Below are 14877 nucleotides of genomic sequence, written 5' to 3'. Positions count from 1 at the left end.
TACATACAAATTAGCAGCAACATTTACCAGTTGCAATATTAATGCACCAATAATTATAAACCAATAAGATAAGAAAAAAAAGATAATCCTTTATTAGTCCCACAGTAGGGAATTGTGCTGGGGGATAGCGCAATAACAAAAAGAAGCATCAGTAAAGAAAAAGGAAGATATTACAAACAAGTTAACAGTAAAAAGCCACATATAATAAGTACACAGAATGAACAGTTGTATTCACATAATAACAGCAATAATATTGTATAATAATAATAATAATAATAATAATAATAATAATAATAATAATAATAATATTGTATAATAATAATAATAATAACAATAATAATAATCATAATCATATCAATCGTATTTTTGAATGCATGACTTTTACTTGAAATTATTTCTACACAGTGGTATTGCTAGACCTACATTTACGTAATTACATTTAAGTAAAAGACCTGAGCACTTCCTCCACCACTGACGATGCATGACTTTTCTCAGCTTCCTTGTTAATTATTTCAGAAACGTTATTTTGTATTTATTTTATTGATATATATAATATTCATGGTTGTTTCACTTTTCTTCCAAACGGGGGCGGTAGAGAGTTTGTTTTGGCCAATGACGTCAATCAATTTGCGAGCAAAGACCTGCGTCAAGTTAGTAAGAATGAAGAAGAAACTGTTCCGGTTTGGTTTCAAAATAAAAGCATTGGAAATCTAATTTTTTTTCATAACGAAAGTGATAATATTTCTTCATGAGAAAGATTAACTGAATAATAAGAGTAGTAAGTAATACTTCACAATAATAACTCAATATATTTACCGTTTATAGTTCTCAATCTGGACTGTATTTAAAAATGCTAACCGGAAGTCTTGTGTTGTATGCTAACCAATACTGCAGCTTGACCCTAGTGTGAGAGCACTGAGCAGTCGAGCTAGAAACAGGTTTTCATTGTGGGGAGGATTGAGTTTACAGTTGGTACTGTTATATAATTTCGTTTTCGTTGGGTGTTTCGGCGGCGTATTTCTTCCTCTGTAGTTGATTCCCAGCCGTTTAAATCGGAATGGCCGAACCGAGCGGCAGATATCAGCAGGTATGAGTTCACTATCGGTTACTAATAGCTAACACGTTAAAGATTTAACATGACACGTTAACGTCAGCTGTATTATGTTAAATACTTGATTAAAGTAGCTCACACTCTGCCAGGTGTGTGGGTGGTGTCACCTTCTTGAAAGTGACGGTTTCCTATTCAAAGATGTCATTGACGTTAATTAGCTTAATTTCCTTATTTTTCATCGGGTGACAGCAAGCTAACATAACTAACTTGACACTAACGTTTTCTTGTCCCAGTTAAAACGTTAACTACACGAATGTGAACTTGATTACCTGCTCAGGCTTTTGTATCTCTGGTTTTGTGGACTGTATGCTAGCTAGTTAGCATCGTGGTGTAAACTGTAACTTAATTTAACACTTCTCGGCGACCCTCTCACGCGACATGCTAATGTTAATGTTTGGATGTAGCACATGACCTGCAGCAAATGGGTGTGTAGGACAGACATGTCATGTCTGCTCATGTGGTTGATGGCAGTGATCATTAATGTGCAGACGCATTAGAGACTGCTCTGTTAGAAAATCTATTATTTGACGAGAAGTCTAATGTTTTGTAATTATATTTGGGTGTGTTGGGTTTTCAAACAGCTGCTATTTCCTAGAGGAAATAATTGCTCCATATAAATATTTCATTTATCATTAATTTACTATTTAGATTTATTATTAATCCTCCATATATGTTGAAGCACGCGAGTAGACACATTTCATATTTTTGCTTGTTCATGTGATCTTACAGACTAGTAAAAGACTCACTGGGTTATGCTAAAAAGTAATTGGAAATGTACCATTTGCCAGTTACAGTATACCACAGTCCCTATTTTCCCTGTAATGCAATCCTACAAATTTATGATGGGATTTCAGTTCCTCCCTTGGAAACGATAGGAAACCATGGGATGTGGAAAACTAAGGTGTTGTTACCAGTAATCTATACTTCTGCTAACCCACTTTGGTATTCAGCACCACTTCAGTGGTATTTCCCTTGAAACTGCTGTGTTTAGCTGAATCAGGAGTAAATAGGGGCCGAGTCACATGTTTCCTACTTTTAATGAGAAAAAGAGAATGAGAAACATGTTGTGTGCCTAGTTCCTCTTTTTAACATGTGATTTGAAGAAATGTTTTTGATGTGGGCTCGGTTTCCATTCTTCTCCTCTGATCATTTTATAGATGTTTGGTTTGTGAGTTATTTTAAGTATGCCAGGGTGTTGAGATAATAATTTAATGAGACACAGCAGTGTAAAGCTTCTTTTCATAAAAGCATGCGTTTTCAAATGGAGAGCAGCCAGTGCTGACAAACATTTATTGTAGCCTTAAATAAATCAGGATGTGTTTTTTTTTCCCCCTGTCCCACAGCTTCCCAATGAGGAGGACCCAGAAGACAGTCCACAGGTAGCTGCTGACGCTCCACCCCCGTACAGCAGCGTCACAGGGGACAATGCTGGTAAGACCGTGACTCATCCAGATATTTCCCTTGTCATTTGCATTGGTGGCACATTGATGGAGTGATATTTGTGTTAGTCTGCACATTAACATGGCCCTATTGGATTTCTTGACTAGACAATTTAAGCTCCAAAAGGATGCATACATTCGTAGGTAAACGCAACACATAGGTCAGACATACATTTTTCCCCAATCTCGTATGTCCTTTTAATATTGGGTATCTGCTAATACTGAGTCCGATCCGTTTCTTGTATTTACCCTAAATGTTGATTAAACGCGTATCTGGCACACTCAAATAACAGCTGTAGCCTTCTAATTTGGCACATTAGATTCTTCACTAGCTTCTTGATTCAAATTATTCATATGATATGAAAAAAGGTTTAACGGGGAGAATGTGACTCATTGAATTGACAGGGTTGCTTTCAGAAGCCTTCTTAGTTAGTTAGTTGACTCATGCATCTTACAAAACAGCAGGGTGATTTATTACCCATACCCTCTCGGTTATATTGTCTCTATAGGGCCAGTCAAACATCGGCTCAATGTGCAAAATCTCACACAAGAGTGATTTGTCTTGTTTTCATAAGCATCAACCTTTTACAAATTGTAATCTAAGTCAGTGGGGATTAGTTGGAACTTCTAGTTCAGATAACACCACCTAGTCTCGAGTCGGTTTCCACTTTCAGAGCAGCGTGCAGTGACAAGAACAACATCGCATGTTAAATAGTGGCTTTAGTTTTTGGCAGTGACAATAAATGGGTGATGCGGTTACCAGTCAGCTGTCTGCCAATAAGAAATATGACTTTAAATTAGTACAACTTCTGCCTTTTGTGTTTGAAAACTGTGCTGTTTCTTCTTCAGCCTACTTTGACTACAAGGAAGACGGGGCTTTCCCCAAACCTCCATCATACAACGTAGCGACTACGCTTCCTTCCTATGATGAAGCAGAAAGAACCAAAGCTGAGACTACTGTTCCCCTGGTAACTGGAAGAGTGAGTTTATTTGCAATTTACACACACACACACACACACACACACACACACACACACACACACACACACACACACACACACACACACAGCTTGTGCTCAAACACTTCCTGTGTCATCTGCAAGTCAGGAAGTAGTTTGCACCCTGCAACGGAAATCTTTTTTTTTTATTTTGTCTTGAACGCTGTACTTCACATATCTGATTGCGTCTCTTTGTCTTTCCAACATGAACTGCTGCCAACATGTGTTGCTGGTTTGATCAATAGGAGATTAAGAAAAAATATTATTTTCACTCGTATTAAAGGGCATGAGCTGATATTCTTTAACATAATGCCCACAGTCTCATAAGAGCTTGCGGGTGCTGGCCTTTTTCTGTTGTTAATGCCTCAATCTCCCCAGAACTACCCTCTATGCACTTTGCACCTGAGTTTGTTCTTCCAAAATCTGAGTAAATATCGTTGCAGCATTGGAAGCGTCAGACTAAAACATTTTCTGCACAGATGCAATCCAAGCTTGGACAGGAATTTGACCTGTGATGTAGCTAAAGTTAGCCACAAAAGCTAAACTTTCCAGTGGTACTCAAAATTGTTATGATATTCAGTCTCAAGATTAATCTCTGTATTAGTAACCTCACAGGGTGTAAGGTTGAAATTAGCTGGAAATATACTCTTAAAAAGCTGTGGATGTTTTCTGATATTATAATTTTCTATAACTACATGTTACTGAAAACCTTTCATTACCTTTTGAAATGTTATTTATTTCTTTAGTAAAATAGTCTTTTTGACCGTCTAACGTATAGTTCTACTTGTTCTTTTTATTTACAAAAGGCAAAGCAAACCTCATTTTCTACAGGATGCCATTAATTTGCCTGAGGGACAGCAGTAATCTAACCTCCCGTGTGCAGACTTCATTCATCTCTGAGACTCTCTGCCTTATCCATCAGAAACAATTCCACGTTCTTGTCAAAACTACCCTTTCTGTTAAAAAATATCAAGTGGAAAAAAAACAACTCATATCTGACCTCTCGTGGTCACTGTGATGCTTTGCACCTTACTGCACGTGGGGGCCACCCTGTTTGATTTGCTGGTGTTGTGTTTCTCTGCCACACACTGCCTTGCGCTCAGCAGCAGCATCAGCACAGGGATCTCCAGGAGACTTTTGACGATGTAATTCGCAGTTCACTGGAGGTAACTGAGAGGGAGTGTATTTGGTGTGTGAAAATGCAGCTGTACCTATTGTGTTTATGTATTCAGTACCCCACCCTATGTGTATGTCTGTGTATTCAGAGTGCTAGCTAGGGCTTAGTTGATAGTTAAACAACCCCGACTGGTTTCTCCTACATTGAATTTAACTGACTCAAGAGTTTTAGATGAAGTGACAATGATAGCTATTAAATGGGCTTGCTGTGTTGTGGTTTTCTATTGTTCTGTTGCCTGTTTGTGTTGCATTTACTCTCTGTCGTGAACAAAGCTTGGTTTCCACCAACAGGCGCTTGCCCGTGCTTAATCACAATTCACTTGATCTCAGTCGCAACATTGTACTTGTATAACTTTAATTACAACATTGTAAACTGGTTAAAATAAAACAGTTTTTTTTTTTTAAATCAAATTGAGTGCTTGAATAACTTTCTCTTTTTGCTCACTTATTCTATCTCAGGATGAAGACTTTGTGACCAGAGATGACTTTGAAGACGCTGATCAGCTGAGGATAGGAAATGACGGCATCTTCATGCTCACTTTTTTCAGTTAGTTACCCAATCTACTCATCTGTCTCTTTTCTCTTCACCCGTCGTCTTTCATCTTCAGCTCTTCTACTTAGATTTACGCAGAATTAAGATGCAGGAATGGTCTGTCTTTTCACAGTCTTTTTCTAATGACATGTAATGACTCTTTTTCCCTTCATTTAATTTTTTTCAGTGGCATTCCTGTTCAACTGGATCGGCTTCTTCCTGTCCTTCTGTCTGACCACTTCAGCAGCCGGCCGCTACGGTGCCATCTCAGGCTTCGGCCTCTCCCTCATCAAGTGGATCCTCATTGTCAGGGTACGACAAGGAGCCCACACACACACACAAACACATACATTGCACAGCACACGTACAAACACATAAAATGTGGTTTAAAGTACGCACAGACAACTCAGACGCCCTCAAAAACACCACTCTGGTATTTTTATGTTGTTTCTGTCGTGGTTGGCTTGTTGGCGCTGCTTATTTCCTTAAAGGCCTCTTGAGAAGTGTGCCGCTTTCTTCATTCACTCTTAAAATGCAGGACTCATTTGAGTGAAACCAGTAAAGGCCATATTTATTCTAACCAGTCATTTGTGTCGTCCTGTTGGGTTTCTAGTTCTCCACATACTTCCCTGGTTACTTTGATGGACAGTACTGGCTGTGGTGGGTGTTCCTGGTGTTGGGTAAGTCGACGACCTCTGAATTTAAATGTTTCAAATAGAGATTCAAATGTTCTTCTCTTGCTTGTGACACATTTCTAATAATAATAACAATAAATTGTATTTATAAGGCGCCTTTCAAAGCCAAAAGCAATCTCAAGGTGCTAAAATGCAGGACAACAACAACAACAACAACAACAACAACAACAACAGACATAAGATTTTACGAAAAGGCTTTTGTAAAAAAGGTTTTTAGGCTCTTCTTGAAGGTGTCGGTGGCCTGTGGAGCCCTCAGGTGTTCTGGGAGGGAATTCCACAGGTGAGGAGCGGCTGAGCAGAAGGCCCGATCGCCCATGGTGCGGAGCACTTCCATGTATGCAATGATGGGAGAGTAGGGAGATTTTGTACTCGATCCTGAATGCGACAGGAAGCCAGTGGAGGGAGTGGAGAATGGGTGTGATGTGGTTATATTTTTGCACCCTCATCAGGATCCTAGTGGCGCTGTTCTGGATATATTGGAGCTTTTGAAGTCTCCCACTTGGAATCCCGATGAGGAGAGCGTTGCAGTAGTCCAGCTTTGAGGAGACAAAGGCGTGGACGAGTTGTTCAGCATCTGACATGGAGAGTGTGGGGCGGAGTTTTGCAATGTTCCTGAGGTGGTAGAAGGAGGTCTTGCACATATGTTTGATGTGGATGTTTTTGAGCTATTTAATTGAAGGAAATTTTCTTTCATCCAAACCTTTATCTCCTCAAGGCAGGTGTTCAACGATGATGATGATGATGATGATGATGATGATGATGTCGACAGTCGGGCTACATGTGACATCGGGTCGGTTTTTATATATAGCTGTGTGTCATCAGCGTAGCAATGGAATGGTATTCCATGCTGGCTGATAACACGGGCAAGGGGCAGAGTGTAGAGGGTGAACAGAGTGGGGCCAAGAACCGGCCCTTGAGGGACACCACAGGTTACTGGGTGTATCTGGGAACTTGCACCTCCCAAGGATACGTACTCTGTTCTCCCAGAGAGGTAGGACTGGAACCAGCTCAGGGCGGAGTCAGAGAGTCAGATGGTGTAGTGGAGGCGCTGAAGGAGGATCTGATCGTCGACCGTGTCAAACGCTGCAGTCAGATCCAGGAGGATGAGTAGAGATGGGGAGTCAGCGTCGGCCGCCATCAGCAGGTCGTCTGTGACCCTGACCAGAGCTGTTTCGGTGCTGTGGGCGGAACGGAAACCGGACTGGAATTTCTCAAAGAGGCAGTTGGCTTTGAGATGGTCCTGAAGCTGGGCTGCAACTACTTTTTCCAATACCTTTTGATAAAAATGGCAGGTTGGAGATGGGCCTGTAGTTGTTGAGGACATCCGGGTCTAAGGTGGCTTTTTTGAGAAGAAGTCTGATGACGGCAGTTTTTAGAGAAGATGGGACATGACCAGTCAGGAGCGAGTGGTTAATGACTTTGGTGATCAGGGGGCTTAGAGCACAAATGTTGGATTGTACCAGGGCTGTGGGAAAAGGGTCCAGTGCGCTCTTGCTGAGAGATCTCCAAGAAGACCCGAAGAGGTGGGAAAATCCCAGGCTGTGGGTTGACAGCAGGGACAGACTGAGCGGAGGAGCTGGAGAGAAAAGAGCGGATGGTGTCCACTTTAGTCTTGAAGAAAGTAATAAAGCTATTGCACTGCTATCTTCTGTGGTGTCGGTGTGTGAAAGAGTTTGTGGCCTGAGGAGATGACTTATGGTGGAGAACAACTGCTTGGAGTTTCCAGGGTTTTTATTGATGATATTGGAGTAGAACTGTGTCCGTGCGTTTCTGAGTGGGCTTTTTGGTGTTCTTGAAAGGCTAATCTATGAACACGGAGTCCAAATTTTGTGAAACGCCTCTCCAGTACACGCCCAGCTGCCTTCATGTTCCGTAGCTCTGAAGTGAACCAGGGGGCTGAGCGTGAGAAGGTGACTGTGGAGATCCAGGATATTCCTCAGTGTTTTATTGTATAATTCTGCTCTCTGGAGCTCCATAGCAGCAGTGTTGAGGCGTCAGATACAGTATGTTAAGGAATAGTTACATCAGGATCATTAACCTCAAGTTTCCTGTTACTGACTGTGGGAGGAGAAAAAGTTTTTCCCCCCCACAGGAAATTCCCATTTTCTCAATATTTTCGTTAATGATATCCCACTGATCTTCAACATAGAACAAAAGCTAAATTAATATTAATAATAGATTAAATGACTTTGTGTATATTATCTAATTATCACTCTAATTAGACAGACGACTGTTTACTAGCACGTCTGTCGTATCAAACTCATGTCAATGTTGTGTTTACAGTTGGTTAACTTTCCCTCAACTGGCCAAACAATCAATTAATGCAGGCTTAACAGTGTGTGTATATGTTTATGTTATTAGTTTGAACTATTTTAACTTAATTTCTCGAAACGCAGCCATAAACTTCTCCTACTTTGCAACTCTGTATAGACAATGTGTCACACTGATCTTTGCTAAAACACGGTCTTTGCTAACCTCAGATAATGTTCTTAAATGTTTACAAGCTATTACGTCCCTTAGCAATGTCGTCCCAATGTTACTTAGTTTAGTTAAAATTCAGTTCATACCAAAGGGATGTTACTCTTGTTTGATCTTGGAGAATGTTTTTAGTTGTTTCATCTCAAACTAACTTGCTAGTAAGTGCAGTTTTATCTGTTGTTTTTTGTTATATTTCTATCAGGGTCAACCCATTCAGAGGACTTAGACATTTAGCACTAATACCAAGTCCTAACATTGAGTTATAATGTTGTTTTGTATAGCACATCCAATTGTGTATGATTGTCCCTTTTTTGTGCATTTCAGGCTTTTTGCTCTTCCTTCGAGGATTCATTAACTACGCCAGGATCCGCAAGATGGCTGACACCTTCTCCACCCTGCCCCGCACCCGAGTCCTCTTCATTTACTGAGCTCACAATCCATCAGTTTCCATCGTTATTTGTTTTGCTCCTTTTCAGTGAAAATTACTGTCTGGCTTTATCCAATCAAAAAGGGAGAAAAGAACATTTCCTTCCCCCTCTGCTTGACATGATTTGGACAATACATCTAGTGTCCCGTCTTGGTGTAAAATAGTGACTGGTGAGAAATCTGTAAAACCCTTCAGTTGTTAGTGGTGAACTGTCAAGTGCTATTTGCAATTATGAAGTGTGTGATGTATAAATGAATGCCTTATTTACTGTTGTACTGTCTGTTGGTAGCAGCAGCATTAACTGTTCTCCTGTTTAACCACCAGGGGGCAGTCTTGTTTGTGTTATCTTTCACCAGTCTTCTATCAGAAGAAGTTATTTGTATAGAGAGATGATTCTCAGCCCAGGGGGCAGTGGGTCATTTTGGGATCATGGAGTGATTTACGCAGTGTGAAATAATATATTTCAAGTACCAGTTTAATGTGCTTGTAATCCTCTTTGACCAATGCTTTTTTGTCCTTAGTGTATAATTCAGGTAATATAAGACTGAGAAGGGAAAATCATTAGTTTTTTGTTGGTTAAGGGGCTAAAAAGTTACATAATATGTATAGAAGAGCAGGGGCCGGTATTCCCTTAGATAATTTTTTTTGCTCATGTATTTAGAAATTGGCCGTGCGTACACACACTGTAATCAGGAGTGTTGTTTCCTTATAACTAATACATGTATGTCAGCGAAGACGTAAAGCTGCAGGGATGTCCAGAACGTTTTGGACAGGCTGGGGACGACTGCTCTGCTCAAGGACACAGTGATAGTGATGGAATAAGCTGCTAGTCGCTGGATTCAGATGTGCAATTAGACATTTCTGGTTAAATAAATGATTCCGACACCCTATCTTAGTCACTGGCACCCCGATGGTCTCCAATGAAGAACTAATTATTGTATTGCCAGATGTGATTTGAAAACCCTTCCCTGTGAAGAGGAAGGAACATATTAATACAGAGCAGAGTTGTTTTCCCCCCCCCTTCTTTAATGTAACAATGAAATATGTAAAGAGTAATTCTTTTTATGTTTACCCTCGTTATAGTGGAAGTGGAATGATTCTTTTTTTTTTAGAAGAAGAATTTTAAATATCTGGCTTGGAAAATGTTTGGAATGAAATTGGAAAAAGTACATTTTTGTGTTGAACTTTTTATCAAATGACAATAAAATGGCAGTAAAAAATAAAAATAAATCACATGATATAACAGCCGTTTTAGTTTTGCTAGTTAATCCGGTTGCAGGGTGCCACTTCCTCTCACTACTTGAAATCACAGCATCAGAGAATTGTTTAAAGATAACTAAATGGATGATCACTAAAAGGACTCACTATTTCTGTCATTGCTGTATTTTATTTAACATTTACAAATGGTTCAGTCTCGTTCCATGCTGTGTGTCTACTTTAGGAGAGTGTTTAAAGCAAAATCATTTCAGAAGAATCACAAGATTCACAAAAGAAAGCCTCACGATCAGTAAGACTTTGATATTCAAATGTGTTTCTTTCTCCAAAATACCTAAATTAGACGGACGTATCAAGACATTTGAGAAAATGATATTCCATAAGTGGATGATAAATAGTTTTAGACTTGATTGAGTTTAAATGAAAATATAAAAGTATTGTATATGTATAGTGTGTGAAAGGTGGCGATCCAACAGTCCTCCGCCACAGAGAGGAAGCTGAGCTGACCACGATGTTCAGTTACTGACATACTTTTAGCCATGCTAAATTTAACATACGGGAGACGTGTGTGTGTGCGTGTGCGTGTGCGTGTGTGCGTGGGCGAGATGATTTACTGTTGGTGGCTAATTATACATGTCAGCAGTTGGAACAGGAAGTGAAGGTCACCTCACCTGGAAGACATGTCACACCAACTGAAACCGTATCTTTGGTTTCACTGGAAACCTTTACTGTCACATAGTGTCACATCATGTTTGGATATTGGCCTCTAGTGGTGCTCAGTTGACATGACTTTAGCTCCATTCAGCTCCTCTTTCACGGGGCACAGAGGGGGAAATGTCACTCTTAACTAACTAAAAATGATCCTATTACATCATATGGTAGAGTATTTCCAAGAGCAGAACATACAAGTCAGAGCAATCCAGATTTTTTTTCAATTTCATACTTAGGATATTAATTGTGAACTCATACCATGTGGTCCCTGCTTTTTTAGAAGAGTCTAAAGTGTGATTTGATGACAGGAAACTGACTGCATACGGAAAGGCAACTGAGGAATGTTTCTTTACAAACTATAGATCTTATACCTCTGTGTTGCTGCACCGCTGGTACTTTCTGAAAATCAGATTTCCTGAAGTCATTTCTTCTTTCGCAATGTGCACTTTGGGAAAACAGAAACAGCTGTTGGTCAGAAATTACAGATGTTCAGTAGCTCTGGGGCTGAAAATGTGAACTTTAAACTGTCTCGGCTTTAGAAAAGCAATTTCTTAAATTCTTAATTTGACTTTTCACAAATAGCTTATAAAGGTGGGAGAGAGAAAAAGACAAACGGGGCAAAGGTCATACTCCAGACCTATCAAAACCGGTCCGCTGAACCACCACGTCACCAGATAACCTTGGATAAACAAACTTCATTTTGCCAGGTGCAGGCGGGTTTAATGGCTGACAGTGTTTCAGCTGTAAATTTTGGCAAAGCACACAAACAACAAAATTCCGTATCATGCAAATCTTACGCGGATTCAGCCTCAGTCCACTCGAATCCCTCTGCAACGTCATCCCTCCTCTGCTCCAGCAGGGTCACCCAGTCCAGGTGTTCTCCTTATCCAGATGTCATTCATAAAACAACTCCATTGTGCCAAGAGCTGTCTGTGTCTTGTCAGCTGCCCTCGATTTACAGAGACGGAAGTATTTCTTGGAGTAATTGATGGGAATTACGTGTGCTAGCCAAGTGCCTGCACTGCTTGCATGTTTTAGCTATCAAAAGATAAGAGGATACTTTTTGATTTACAGAGAGCCTGGGAGTGAGCCATCTTTCCAAAGAGACGTGCTTTACTTTTTCTGGCTTTTGTTAGACAAACTTCTTGAGCAAACAATTAGAATTTACGATGGTTGATAAAGTGATACGATATGTTGAGAGCAAAAAGCCTGTTGTCTGGAACAATAGGGAGAATTCCCGATAAACACTACTAAAGTTGTGTTTTTGTATGGCTATTTCAACAGGTAAATACTACAATGTAGGATCATTTAAAACTCCTTTTCCCTGACTTGACTGCAGAAGCACCGAGTAAATAATTCCTGTTCAGGCTTAAATGAATAGTTTGACATTTTGGAGGGAATACACTTGTTTGTTTTCTTGTTGAGAGTTAAATTAGAAGATGGATACCGCGAGAGTGGTGTCGGACTTCTCATTTAACTTTTGGCAAGAAAGCGAATAAACATATTTCCCAGAATGTCAAACTATTCCTTTAAGTAAGAGTGTGGTGATGTCTTCAGAAAATCTGCATTGAAAGTGAATCAGTGCAGAATCGTGTTGTATGATCACCAGCTTTCATCTCCCTCATCAACCACCGCTGTCGGGCTTGAAAGCAAGACACTCTAAATTTAAATCGCTCCACTAAAGTCGCTCAACATACAGTATTGGCTATATTGAGCAGCTGCCATGGTGTGAAACTACTGCTGAAGGTTAAAACAAATCCCCCACACACATGGGACACATACAATTAGAAACACCTATTTGCATTTTTAAATCAATGAATAGTAAGAACGTTTCACATGACGTGACCCTGGATTAGATATGTGCTAGGTGCTTTGGCACACAAATCAGGTAGATCGATTGATTGTATTATCACAAAGGGAAATTGATTTGCTGCGTGGGCACAAAAACAAAAGATGCATAAAAAAACTAACAAATCACAGATATAGTCCACAGTAGCTCTTTTAAGAGCAGGAGAAACAATACAGCAATAAACTGTGTATTACAATAGTATACAGCACCAGCGTGTAGTGCTAATCAGAGTTCCAGAGGGCACTGTTCAGTACAACTGGAGCTACAGCTGTCAGAGTTTTCTCAGAAAGGCAGATGGCGGAACGAGTGAAGGACGGGTGGAAAAATCACTAGTAACATGTTTATCCTCCTCGGTTAAGACAAAGAGAGAAAAAACGTTTAGCTTTAAAAAGATCCATTCTGTTAACACGAGGGGGTTTCTGGGAAATGTGGTCTGAGATGTACGAGAAAAAATAAATTGTGACCATCATCTCCACCAAGCTCCTTATTTGTAGATAAATTATAGCATGGAAACAACATTTATTTTAACCAAAAATAAATTGATATTAACAAATGAGCCCATACAAGACTAGACGCCTTGACACCAGTACAGGAATACCAATGCAAACTTCTCACATTTTGACTTTCTCCTTATTTATTTTAACGTCAGAATATCCTGCCAGAGAATTCCCATCACCTTAGACAAACTGCAGTCAGTCGGAGCCTCCTGATGTCAGTCGGAGTTTCAGATGGGAGGTTCCCCAGGATGTGGGGAGGATGTGGGTTGCATCCAAATGATACGTCCTTCTTCTTCTTCTTTGTGTGTGTGTTTGTGTGTGTGTGTGTGTGTGTGTGTGTGTGTGTGTGTGTGTGTGTGTGAGTGTGAGTGTGATTGGGGCAGGGGGAGGGGTGTTATCATTGACGTGTGAGTCATCCTGACCCTCCCCTCCTCTCCCTTGCACTTCATGTTGCGTACGTGTGTGAGTATCATGTGTGTGCGTCCATGTGCATGTGCTTGTGTGAACGTCCTGTAGGCGCCGTGAGTTTGTGTTGCGTGAAAGTCTACATGCTTTAACATATGTGTGTGTGTGTGTGTGTGTCGTGGTGAATGCCGTGAGCATCCCTGTGTATTGTGTGTGTGTGTGTGTGTGTGTGTGTGTGTGTGTGCGTGCGTGTGTGTGTGTGTGTGTGTGTGTGTGTATCTATGTGTGTGAGGTTGGTAAAGCAGCGGTGAGTCATCCACATGCCAGCATTGCCTGTTACCATGGGTCACACACAGCAGGTACCCCACACCATGCTTTTTTTTTTACCCACCTCTCTTCCTTATCCTCTTCCTCCTCATCCTCCTCCTCCATCTCCTCCTCTTCTTTTCCCTCTCTGACTCACACATGACTCCCCCACCACCACCAATGACATCACCACCCCCTCCCTAACACTGTGTTGTGGTGAATCATACTGTACATTGAGATTTTCTCTGCTCCTCTGTTCAGCCAACCAGCAGGGCAAACCTGAATGTCACCCATTCATTCATAAAATCCCACTCAAGTCGCTGAAAGTCGCTGTGACTGCTGCGACCATTTAGTGACGTCATCCATCATAACATATGTGCAGTGATGTAATCACAATTAGACACACTTGAAGCAGGATTGCACAGTTTCAGAGAAACTTTGCATGTTCATGTTTTTCTGAGCTCATACTGTAGGTGAAATATTCATGTCTCTGTGTCTTTAAGGTGCACTTCATGATGAGATTAGTTCCTAAAGGATCATAATGTGGGGGCTGCTGAAAGGTTAAACATCAAGATGGAGGGTCATTTTAAAGGTACACGGTGGTGTGTAGCCTGCTCTATGGAGTAATGCTTTCAAGTTGAATTATTTCTTTGTATCGCACATAGGAGACGCGATACACCTGCCACCGGTTTAATGCTGTTCAGCTGATTGACAGGTGGTGGTGCAAACATGCAAACAAGCAGAGCAATGCGCCAACAAAGGCAAAGAAGAAGAATAGAGCAAGCTAGCAAACTTAGGCTGAGGTCGAATAGTCTTGGACCATTCTCTACGAAAAGGAAAGGAGATAATGCCGTCCGTTGCAACGGCAACATTTAAAGCAACGCACGTCAACAACATACGCCGTCGCAAAGTTATGTAGCCTAGTGTATGTGCAGTTGGATTCTCTCAGCACCAGCGGTTTGTCTTTTCCTAAGTCTTATTAATTCTCTTTCACATTGAGGTCGAGGAAAAGTGGTTAAGAAAAGTAAAAAGAATTTG

At 40.6% G+C, this 14877-nt stretch overlaps 1 protein-coding gene across 3 annotated transcripts; it reads left to right on the top strand.

Annotated features, from left to right (window-relative positions):
• The first annotated feature begins 888 nt into the window (after positions 1–888).
• ndfip1l (Nedd4 family interacting protein 1, like) lies at positions 889–10104 on the top strand. Of its 3 annotated transcripts, none has more exons than XM_029448437.1 (8): positions 889–1087; positions 2455–2542; positions 3400–3530; positions 4655–4714; positions 5184–5271; positions 5444–5568; positions 5870–5936; positions 8754–10104. In XM_029448437.1, the coding sequence occupies exons 1-8, from the start codon at positions 1058–1060 to the stop codon at positions 8855–8857; spliced, it is 693 nt and encodes a 230-aa protein (XP_029304297.1). In that variant the 5' UTR covers positions 889–1057; the 3' UTR covers positions 8858–10104. The 3 variants fall into 3 exon arrangements, with proteins under 3 accessions (XP_029304297.1, XP_029304296.1, XP_029304298.1); XM_029448436.1 differs by having other exon boundaries at positions 4652–4714; XM_029448438.1 differs by lacking the exon at positions 4655–4714 and having other exon boundaries at positions 890–1087.
• Positions 10105–14877: the final 4773 nt, after the last annotated feature.

The sequence above is a fragment of the Cottoperca gobio genome, chromosome 14 (genome assembly GCF_900634415.1).
Source record: "Cottoperca gobio chromosome 14, fCotGob3.1, whole genome shotgun sequence".
Classification (NCBI taxonomy): Eukaryota; Metazoa; Chordata; class Actinopteri; order Perciformes; family Bovichtidae; genus Cottoperca; species Cottoperca gobio.
This window is presented reverse-complemented; position numbering and strand designations above follow the sequence as displayed.

Excerpts from the sequence above, each read along its gene's own strand:
- ndfip1l (XM_029448436.1), top strand. The coding sequence starts at position 1,058 with ATGGCCGAACCGAGCGGCAGATATCAGCAG. Across the intron at positions 1,088-2,454 it reads CGAGCGGCAGATATCAGCAG|CTTCCCAATGAGGAGGACCC; the intron begins GTATGAGTTCAC and ends CCTGTCCCACAG. Across the intron at positions 3,531-4,651 it reads TTCCCCTGGTAACTGGAAGA|CAGCAGCATCAGCACAGGGA; the intron begins GTGAGTTTATTT and ends CCTTGCGCTCAG.